Source organism: Solanum tuberosum, unplaced genomic scaffold (assembly GCF_000226075.1).
Source record: "Solanum tuberosum cultivar DM 1-3 516 R44 unplaced genomic scaffold, SolTub_3.0 scf00402, whole genome shotgun sequence".
Taxonomy (NCBI): domain Eukaryota; kingdom Viridiplantae; phylum Streptophyta; class Magnoliopsida; order Solanales; family Solanaceae; genus Solanum; species Solanum tuberosum.
This window is the reverse complement of record NW_006239325.1, coordinates 411,585-423,183: the sequence shown is the minus strand read 5'-3', so window position 1 is coordinate 423,183 and position 11,599 is coordinate 411,585. Positions and strand designations below refer to the sequence as shown.

Here is an 11,599-nt window from a genome sequence, read left to right as displayed (position 1 = left end):
CGTGACTTGTTCAACCTGAGCCTTCAAAAGGTATCCACAATTAGAGAAATGAGAGACAATCAAGGGTGGATCTCAGGTTTAGGAGACACTTGAACGACTAGGAAATTAACAGAGTGGCTGAACTACTCAATACTCTGGAGCAATACAAAGATTTAACCCCCAATGAGGGCAATCTATCTTGGCTACCATACAAGCAAGGCAGATTTTCAGTTGGTTCAGCTTACAAGACATCACAAAGATCAGTCTCTCAGAGTAGTGGCTGGCCCTGGAAGATGATCTGGAAAGTCAAGGTACCCTTCAAGGTTGCATGATTCACTTGGTTACTAGCCAAACAGGCCACACTCACCCAGGACAACCTTATGAAAAGAGGTCGTCAGTTTTGCTCTAGGTGCTCTTTTTGTGAATGTGAGATTGAGACAATAAATCATCTTTTTCTACATTGTAGAGAGACTGTTAAGTTATGGCAGATTTTCATCAATTTAAAAGGCATAAGCTGGACTATGCCAAGGAGCATCAAAGAGGCTCTAGCTTGCTGGAATAGAGATGGGAATCAGTCGGGACACAGGGAGAGATGGAAGATTGTCCCAGCCTGCATTTGGTGGACTATATGGATGGAAAGGAACCAGAGATGTTTCGAAAACAAGAGTTGCTCTCTGCAGAAACTGAAGATGAACTGTCTAGTCCTTTTCTTTTTTTGGTGTAAACACGAATATCCTCAAGAAGAAGAGGATATTCCTAGTATTTTAGATATTTATGAAGCTTAGTAGGGACACCTCTCCCTCTGTAATTTTGTTGTAAGTATTACTGGTATACTTTTCTGAGTATTCCTTTTGTTCATAATACAAGTTACCTTCTTCAAAAAAAAAACTGAATGTAGGAATTAGAACTCTGCAAATATAGAACCGTGGCATTTTTATTTTTATTTTTGAAACAAGACTAACAAGAAAAGACACATAAATTGAAAGGGGGGAGCAGTTGCAATAACTTGATAATTTGTGTATGTAAAAAGATGTATAGTTTGTGGAACTACACACAACTATAGAATAAGTAGAATGTCTGTAACTCATTGCTTATAGCCGACTTTGTGAAAACTAAAAACTTTCCTTTTAATAGTATGGGACCTTATTGATGAAACCATAAAGGAGTTTTATTGCCAGTCACATATTTTAATTACCTCATGATCTTGGTCCTATTTGATGAACTTGTGTTGTACTTCCCTTTAGTTAAAGCAAATTAAAAGTTCTAATTCTGAGTGGAATCTGTAACTACTAATGTACTCACAGATTCCAAATTTTCCTATTTCAGCAATCATACCAAAACCATTTTACAAAAAATCAAGCTTCTTCACTATGCTGCTACTAGTTACTTTAACTGCAAGACAAGCAAGAAAGGACTAACCACTGCCATCTTTAAGAATTCAGAAGTATTTGAACTATAAACTCTGGAAGTTATTAAAGTTTCTCTGTCCTAGAAAATTCCAGAAACATGAAATACAAAAGAAAACAGTGAAATAGAGATAAAAATAAATTAGATTAAGACTCCAATAAGGTAAAGCAATTTTTTCTCCACAGGTAACCTGCAGTGGGTTCCAATTTTCATTTTAATCATTAAGCTTACTTTCCCTTGTTTTATTCTAATGCCTACGTCCTCTCGATTTTGGGTGTGCTTCCTAAGGCCAAGACAGCACATTTACATGATTTTACACCACCAAGCAAAGATTTTCAAGTAACATCTCTTGATAATCACATAACTCTAGAGCACATGAAAGATTTTAAAGCAACAAACCTGAACAGCAACCTCACTGATGTACAAATACAGTACTGATCTGCACATAAAGACAGACAACTTCAATTAGCAAGGAAAAAGGAAGATGTGAATGAGCCAACCTGGTGTGTATATCTGTTCATATCAGAGATTCAGAACTTATGAGCTTTGGAACTAAAACCTACAAAGAAAATATTGAACCCTGATATGGCACCTAAACATCAACCAGAAAAGGCAAGCATTAAACAGTGACAATGCTCGGTCTCCTACTATTGTTTTAGCTTGTTTCCATAAATATCTTCATCAGAAGTACAGCAGCAGCTTATTTTGAGGACCTTCATTTTTTTTACTTTGCTTTACCAGAAAAGAATTACTGTTGACAAGCAGGGGAATCATCCTTAACTTTAAATGAGCTTTTTAACTCTCAATAAAGATCTTCATCAGAAGTATAGCAGCAGCTTACTTTGAGGAGCTTCCTTTTTTTTAACTTTGCTTTTCCAGAAAAGAACTATTGTTGACAAGCAGGGAAATCATCCTTAACTCTGAATGAGGTTTTAGACTAACTTTTTTTTGAGATGGTAACATGGAGTTCTTGAAGTAGAAAACAAGAGCAACAGGTTTTTTCTTTTGGTGCCAGGGTTTTCTGGGGGGGCTTGGGGATAAAATCATAACCTTAACTGAGAAAATATACTCATGGGAGAATTCACAAGATTTTGCTTAGGATGCAGTTATAACTCTGAAAAAAAATGCAAGCTCACTAAGAAACCTAAGGGGGAGGGGGGTACAGAGAAGTGGAATAATTACAGTAGCATTTGGCAATTTCAAGCATATCGCGTAAAACTACTCAAGTGCTTACTGACAATAACACCCATTATACAATGGTAGCAAGACAACAACATCAACTATGAGAATAACTAACCATATGCACGCGAAACCTTCATTTGTTGTATCAGTTCGAGAACTATCTAAGGGGATGAACAACTTACTCATTATAGTACTCTCTCACAGTCGGGATAAGATTAAGCATCACCACGTCCCCCACCAAACAGTATATTACTGCAAACCGAACAGACCACCTGGCCTCACGGATATACACCTTTGTCTCGACAACAGTCATCACCAGTATTGAGAACCAAGCAAGAACCTCGATTGTCAAGGAAATTATCTAAAAAATGACAAGATGACGAAAAATTAGAAGTGGCATAAGATTAATTTTTTTCTGTTAGAATTGAAAAAATTGTTATTACTGGAACACATTGTGGTCTCAACTCGTTCTCCAAGAAACAACTTTCAGTATATCTTACATCATCATCTGTCACCATTAAATGGAACAGAAGAACAACCAGATAGCATAATATCAAACATACCAGCACCATTAGTTTAAGGGTAACTGCAGACCAAGTTACCTAAATTATAGCTCATAAAAGAAGGAAAAGAAACTTATGCAAGAAAGATCAAAATATCATCCAGAAATCTCAGCAAGTAGCAGCTACTACATCAGATACCTCGAATTGATACAGAAAGATTGGATAAGTTAGATTTATCATTCTTTTTTAGTCACACTTTTATTCTTTATTTATATGGTAAACCCATGCAATTCCAAACTATCAACTTTACAAGTTGCATATTTAAGCTAAGTGTTAACAAAATAGACCTTGGGCCTAACTCAACCCCATAAGTTACCACATGAGGTAAAGCTAGCACAGGAGGTGAGGATTGCCCAACACCATATAAGGCATATACCTCATCCCTCCACCAATGTGGCACACTAACCACCCCAGCACGCCTACTAGAGCATGGACAACATAACCCCAATACTGGGGCACATAATGACATGGATGGGTGCCTCTAATATCATGATAAGAAAACAGACCTTTAAGTCTTAACTCAATTCAAAAACTATATCATGAGGTGAGGATTGCCCAAAACTACATAAAGAGACAAACAACACTAACACACTATATCATTGAAAGAAACCTACCTCATATGGGGCAAGACCAGGCTGGCCATCTAAGTTCAAGGCTGATATTTGCATGACCAATCTAAACAAGGGCTCAGCAGTGCAATAAGCAGCTAAAAGACCCAGAAAGTAGTTATAGTAATTTGACCTCAAGCAAAACCTTTGGACTGAAAGATCTTTCATCATTTTCCATACTCTGTTTAAGCACAAGGCCAAAAGGACTAGATAAGAAACAGATATAACCAGAGTGTTTGTTCCACATGGGGTATAAGCTCCAAAGGCATTTTCCACAGCCTTTGACCACACACCATTTGCCACTGGCTGGCAATACCAATCCAACGGCTTGAAAGCCATTATAAGCAATATCCCGTGTAACCCTCTACAAGCTCAATACTTTCTCGTACCCTGCCTCTCCTTCAAATGAAAATACTGTGCCCCTGCATCACCTCTGTAATTAGCCTGCAAGAAAATAAGCTCATTGCTCAGTGTATTATGCACATTTCACCCTTTTCAGAGTTGTGAAAAGATTTGACTATGACAACTGCAGTATAAAATTATCAGCTTTATTTGCAAGATATAAGAGAGGGGATTGTAGAGTTTAGGCAGCGGGTACTCTCATACCCATTGCATTCGTCTATAATACCAAATAAGCAGTTGAAAATTCAAAAAAAAAAAAAAAAATACTTAAACTAAACTTGTACACTTTGCTAGAGACTTGTAATGGGTATAGAATACTCCGCATTCACCTAGTCAAAATCTTACATACACCATGACTCATTAATTATTTGCTCCATGAATTATACTTTCAACAAACATCAATGCTACCCAATCCAAACCCTATCTTAAGAAGTCAATTCATAAATCATCTTTATCTATATCTTTTTGTTTTCCACGAATATGGGAACTTCATGACATCAATTTATTTTCAGCTTTTCACATCACTTGAAAAAGATAAGGAAATAAAATAAGCTAACAAAGTCTTGAAAAAAAATGTGTAGAAAACAACCACTCATAATTGTAATCTCAACCCAACACAAACTTCTGAATAAATAACCCCCAAAAACAACCAAAATTCCTTTGTGTGAAAACCCAAATCCTTCTGGTAGTGTCATTCCAGCTACTAAGCAATACACCACCAAAAAAAAAAGGAAGTGCAACGAATGGGCCAGAAGTCTCATTTTCAAGAATGGATATGGAAAAATGGGCCCAACCCAAATACAGACTAATCGAGCTCCAATGCAGGTACCAAAAGCAATACTAGAAAACAGCTTATACTACAATTAATTAATATAAATCACTCAAACTACAAATTACCTTAAAAGATGAATCAAATCAAACAAAAGTTCACTTTTTTCAAAACATGAACTTCATAAATACTTATCATCTAGCATTTATCTTCACCATTAAACATAACCTAAACAAAAAAATTAAAAATTTAAGCTAGATTTAAAGTCTTTCGAAGAAAATTACATAAGTCAACCGCTTCAAAATATGTATCCAAGTCCAAAAAAGATACTTAATTGCGAAAAAACAACATCAACCCAGAAGCAGAAACTAAGCAATAGATTCAAATATTACACTAATACTAGTATGTCTTACCTCAAAATATGAATCAAACAAAAGTACACTTTCTGAACCAGTAAAGATTTACACAAACAACAAAAAATACAACAAAGCAACCATCTTTATTGGGAAAAAAGCTGTCTTTTTCAGTGGGGTGGATGCTATTTGGGGAGAGGACGAAAGGGTAGTGAAAGATTCTTCTTGTAAGAGAGTTATTCAATGAAGTGATAATCGAATAATGATTTTGTGGATCCAAATAAACATTTTTGGGGGGAAAAAAAAGAACAAATAAAGAAATTAATTAAATGAATTTTGAAAGCTAAAAAGGGAAAAAGTCATAATTTTACAGCTTCGTCAGCAATGACATAAGTTTTTCTGGAAAATTGGAAGGGGAGAAGTCCAAATCACTTTACATAGGAGGTTTTATATTCAAAAAGTTTTGTTTCGGTTGATCTAGTGTGATTGTGTCGTTATTTATTTATATAGTAATTTTATTTTATATTTTATTTTTTCATAGATTTATTCTTTAAATTATTATTACGTGATATTGTTAATACTGAAAAGCGATATAATATATTCAAGTGTTGTATTTATTAAAACAATTTGTAATAATTGTCTAAATAAAGTGTAAAGGTTTAGTTTGTTATGCGAGATGAGATAAGCTTGGAGATTACATGATTGGAATATTTCATGAGATTAATTTATTTCAAACCTGTTTGGATTGACTTGAATAAAATAAAAAAAAAATACTTACTATATATATATATATATATATATATATTTGGTTTGGTTCAAAATTTTATGAGGTACTTTTATAATTCTTGTCTTAGAGATAATATTTAACCCAAAAACTTTTAAAGAACAAATTTACATCTTATAAGAAAGAGTTGACATTATTCTTATCGTGTCTTGATTTATGAGATGCTTATATTCTAGAACTTTTGTCTTAGAGGCAAGAACTTCAAAACAAGTTATGTCTCATGGGCAAGACTTAATATTGCCAAATTGTGTCTTGATTTATCAGATGCGCTGTAACTCTTGTCTTAAAGTTCATACTTAGCCCAAGAACTTTCAAAGAACAAGTTGCGTCTCATGGGCAAGAGTTGACTCTATCTTATTGTGTCTTAACTTATGAGATGCTTCATAAAGATCGAAAACTTCAAATCAATAAGATATGCATCATGCACTACCACATTGTGTCTTGATTTAATAGATGTTCTATAACTCTTGTCTTAGAGGCAAAATTTGCCCAACAACTTTCAAAGAATAAGATACGTCCCATTGGCAAGAGATTTTGATTTTTGAGATACTCATAACTATTGTCTTAGAGGTAAAACTTACACCCATAACTTCAAAACAAGAAGTTATACCTCATGGGTAAGACTTGACACTACCACATTATTTCTTGATTTTTGAGATGCTCCCTTACTCTTGCTTGAGAGGCAAGACTTAACTCAAGAACTTTCAAATATTAAGTTAAGCCTCATAGGCAAGAGATATATATTTATGAGCTGCTACTTTATAACTATTGTATTAGTCTTAATATTTTATTAGTCCAGTGGCTTTCAAACAAGCTAAGTCACCTGGGAAAGACTTGACACTGCATCTTGATTTATGAGATGTTCCATAACTCTTGTCTTAGAGACAAAACTTAGCCCAAGAACCTTCAAAGAACAAGTTCCGCCTCATAGGCAACAACTTACACCATTTTCATTAGGTTTAACTTATGGGGAACACAAAAAATATTGTCTTAGAGGCAAAAGGTAGCTCAAAAGTTTTTAAATAAAATAGCATGTGCCTATGGGCAATAGTTTACACATTTTCACTATGTGTAACTTATAAGATATTCTCTTACTATTGCCTTAGATGTTAGAAGCAACACATAATTCAAGGCTTAAAAAATAACTTATGTCTCGTGAACAACACTATTTCAAAATGATATTCTTCTCTTTAGACTATATTTTATAATTAGATGTTAACATACATAATTTTTCCTACATTGGATATGTGGCCGACTCTATTACATATATTATTAGCTGACTTAAAATCCTTAAATTTATTTACATGTCAAAGAAAGAAGATCCTCTTTACGGATTACTTAATTTTTTATTCATTACCAAAATATAGTGAGAGTTAAGAAAAAAAAAGGAGTTATTTCACAAGAAAAAAAACAATAAATGAAAAAATAAAGAAAGAGGGGAATGAAAAATAGACTTTTGCTCTACTTAAAGTGGAAGAAAGGCTATTTTTTAAAGACTTTTCTTATGGGAGATGAAAAATCAAGACCATTACATCTAGGACACATTGTGTAATTTTCTAAAATAAATAAATTAAAAAGTGCTTTTGAAACTTATTTTTTTAGAAGTGCTTAAGCTAAAAAAAGGTTGAATCCATCGATGGCCTCCTACAGTTAGCATCAACTTTCACTTAGACATTTCAACTGAGCTTTGTTCATTTTAGATACCTTGTGGCATGCCCCACTTTGTCATTTTGACACTTCTTTAACAATCAGTAAAAGTTAAAAAATGTGTGTTATCCACTCGCGGATGACATGGCATGATGACAAATTAAGAGAAGACATGTGTCAATTTGGTTAAAAAAGTAAAAAATTAATTATAAGAAGAAGAGAGAAAAACTATTTAAACTTATATTTTAAAAATATTTCAATAAGAAAAGATTTCATTTTCTAGGAAGTCATTTCAATGACTCATATCTAAAAATTATCGCCATAAATTGGAGTTCCGCCGGAAAAATTGAGGAGATTTAGATTCTTTTTTTTTCCAATGACGTCTCATATTTTCTTTTATAAATAATAATTCTAATTCTAAATAAAATATGTTTTCGTGGAAGAGAGGGAGAGAGAGAAAGATAGTAACAAAAATGGTGGATCTCCATCTTTTCCGGTGAGGTAGTGATGTTATTTTTTAGATCTTATTTTTTATTAAAAAAATATAGCTTTTGTAAATTATTTCAATCAGTTTATGATTCTTTTTTAATTACTGTCAATGAGTGTATGATTCTTTTTGTTTTACTCAAAATTAGTACATAATGGTGGTGAAAGATGAAGAGAAAAAATATCTCAAAAAAATGCTTTCCACGCGCTTAAAATCAGTGAAACATACGCACTTTGTCAGTTCAGTAAAAAGTGTCAAAAAAACACAGCGGGGCATGACATGTGGTGTCTAAAATGAACAAAGCTTTATTAAGGTGTCTAAGTAAAAATTTGTGTCAACTTTAAGGGGCTACTGATAAGTTCAACCGCTAAAAAAAGAAGTTGTTGATGTATTTGGTACATAAGAGCTGTTAAGCAACCTTTTTTGTCAAAATATTATAAATATTCTTAAAGTTGTTGACATTATAAAATGCTAATTATTATAAACTTTTATTTAAAAAATAAAATAAAAATTTAATTTAATTTAATTTACATTTTAATTTAATTTCAATATAAATTGATTATATAAGTTAATTTATGTGGGTAGGTTATTTTTAATTTTAAAATATATAATTTTGATAAAATACATAAAAAAAAGATTGAAATGCTTTCTCAATTGTATTTATAAATAATAATGACTATATATATTTTTTTACCAAAATTATTTTATAAGAAAAAAGTAAAAGAATGAGAACATAATATATAGAAGGGAAAAAGAAAGAAAAAACAACAAAGAGGAATAAACGAGAAGAAATAGAAAGAGCAAAGAAGAGTAGCTACCCTGAAAAAAATGAGGAGAAGAGAAGTAGGTCTCTCCCTGTTTTTTATTTTTCGACTAAAAAATCATTTCAATTTGACTTGTTATTTTTTATTTAAAAACTATTTTTTTAAAGTCAATTCAAAACCAATTGCTTCTCTTTTCTCCTTTCTTGGGAAATGGAGAACATTATGTTGCAATGTTAGTGGTTTGGGTTAGGACTTGTCCTACATTTTAAACACTATTGAAATTTTATATAATTATATTTTAATTCAATAAGGTTTCCTTCGTGGAAAATGTTTCATCGTTGAAAAAGATCTCTTCCCGTTTTAGTTAAAAAAAATTGGAAGAAAAAATATAGATTTTTATAAATTGAAGATCAGTCTTTTTATTTATTTATTTTTTTTCGACGAGAGAGAGTTGCTCGAATGGTAAGCACCTCTCATTTCCAACCCGAAAGTTGCGAGTTCGAGTCACCAAAGAAGCAAAAGGAGGTGGGAGCTCCTTCCTAGGGAAGGTAAAAAAAAAAAAAAATAGGGAGATTTTCTCTTAGTAATTTTATGTTTTCTTTTATATTGATTTTTTCATGCTAATTGATCAAATCATATCAATATATTGTGCTTCTTTTAATATATTTTTTTCGCCTAATTTATTATCATTAATATTTATAATTATTAACTTTCACTTAACCCCTGATTATTCTGATCCAACATGTGGAATTTCAAAAATAATTGAAATATAAATTTCATTATAATGGTTGGATATGGCTGTCATGGGGTCCATATTTGGTGATAATTGATATATTTTCACAAGTTGCTTTCCAAATTCAATAATAAAGTAATAAAAAAGGAACTATGGAACTACTTGAAAAATACAAGCATGAGAACCAATATGTCACGAATAATTATGGAAGATTTTAACTCTATGTTAAATAGTGATATATTATACTATAAATGTTATTTAATTAACATGGAATGTGGAATAATAACGATGAGGAAGTAGAATATTTTCAAAAGAAAATTGAGTATTCTTCAATAGAGATTGATTGAAGAAAATCATTAAGTGCGTTTGTTTTTCTTACTCATTAATGCTTATATTCTGACTCTTACATAATTTTTCTTTGTTTTTATTAAATATTTTAAAAAATATATTTTTATTGGAAAATAAGTTTTTTGTTTTTGTTTTTCGTCCAGTGTCCAGTAACCACATTGCAGTCCAATTAAATTCAGATTCATGCTAGGAAGTCTCACATTGGAGGTAAAGCGCTCCCTAACAAATGTGACTTTGTACCTATGGATACTCGAACCTAAGATATCTGATTAAGAATGAAGAAATACTTACCACTCCACGACAAAACTTATTTTATTAATGTTGGCACAGACTCTCATCTATTTCTTCTCATGCTCCTTTAGATGAAATCCACCAAAATAAGTTAGTTAAACTATTAAATCATCCTTAAAAAAGAGTAAAACACAAGAAAAGACACTAATAAGTTGACGATTTACCAACTTTATTATTAATATACACATTGAGTTTGTCCATATTGAATAGATGATATATATGCATGTGGAGCTTATATATATGCTGGGTGGACATCAGTTTAGAGGCGAATTTAGAATTTGAAAACTTTAGATGCATCAATATTGTTATAATTTAAGTGTTAGTGAAACTTTCAATAACAATTAACGAATAATATAATATTCGATTGATCACTAATAATTTAAACAATATTACAAATATTAAATACAAATATATAGATCAAATATGAGCTCTAAGCTAATACTTGAACTTTACTTTGTTCTAATATCAGTTCAAGCCTTTAAGCTAATATGTAGCTAGGCTGTTTTTTTTTTAATCAATTGAGTATATGATAGCTCAATGGTCAAGGTAAACTCATTTGCTATATATCTAGCAAATTTGATTTGATGCTATAAATAAGCACTTTAAATTCAAAACTTAAAATAAAAACAGTGAAATAAGGCTCTAACTGGAATCGATTTCTGTCAGTTTTCAAAATAGATTTACATATATACACACATGATTTTTCTCGAAGTTAACAAGTACACATGCACCCCCACCTACACAATATAGATTCGCCTCTGTGGGTCACTACTTCTGGATATCCTATGCTAAGTTAGAGTGCGTATCGATTATGTTGATTTATAAGTTGGTGTTAGTGTTACATTCACAGACTCAAAGTGGACTCAAAGTCAGAGTCCGTACCGATTATGTTGATTTATGAGATAGAGTTAATGTTGCATTCATTGACTCGAGTAAGCATATCAAAAATCAAATATGCAAAGTAAATAGAATAACAACGAAGAAGTACACAAATTAAACGTAGAAAATAAATAAAATAAATTCGATAACTTCCACCAATCAAATATTAGTTAATTACATTTCTTCCGTGAAAAGTGTATTACTCCACAATTCTAATGAATGAGAAACTTTAATTCAAAATAATTCAAAAACAGCGCGGGCTAAACCATCTAACTTAATCCACGGTTAATATTAAACTCGAAATTTGTGGAGACAATATTAACCATAGTTAATGACCCGGATTAATTAACCCGATATCCATTTCCCCTTTTTTTTCCTATAAAAAAGAACCTCTTCAGCACAT

The 11,599-nt window shown here is 32.0% G+C and overlaps 1 protein-coding gene across 1 annotated transcript in view; it reads right to left on the bottom strand.

Annotated features, from left to right (window-relative positions):
- Positions 1-5,650, bottom strand: part of LOC102604359 (ABC transporter C family member 2-like) — a 42,568-nt gene extending 36,918 nt beyond the window's left edge. Inside the window, exons 1-4 of the mRNA XM_006362450.2 lie at positions 5,324-5,650; positions 3,746-4,183; positions 2,751-2,929; positions 1,786-1,825 (exon numbers count right to left, since the gene is read on the bottom strand). Of these exons, the coding sequence (XP_006362512.1) occupies positions 1,786-1,825; positions 2,751-2,929; positions 3,746-4,078 (552 nt within the window). The 5' untranslated portion in view covers positions 4,079-4,183; positions 5,324-5,650. The remainder of the gene's footprint in view (positions 1-1,785; positions 1,826-2,750; positions 2,930-3,745; positions 4,184-5,323) is intronic.
- Positions 5,651-11,599: the final 5,949 nt, after the last annotated feature.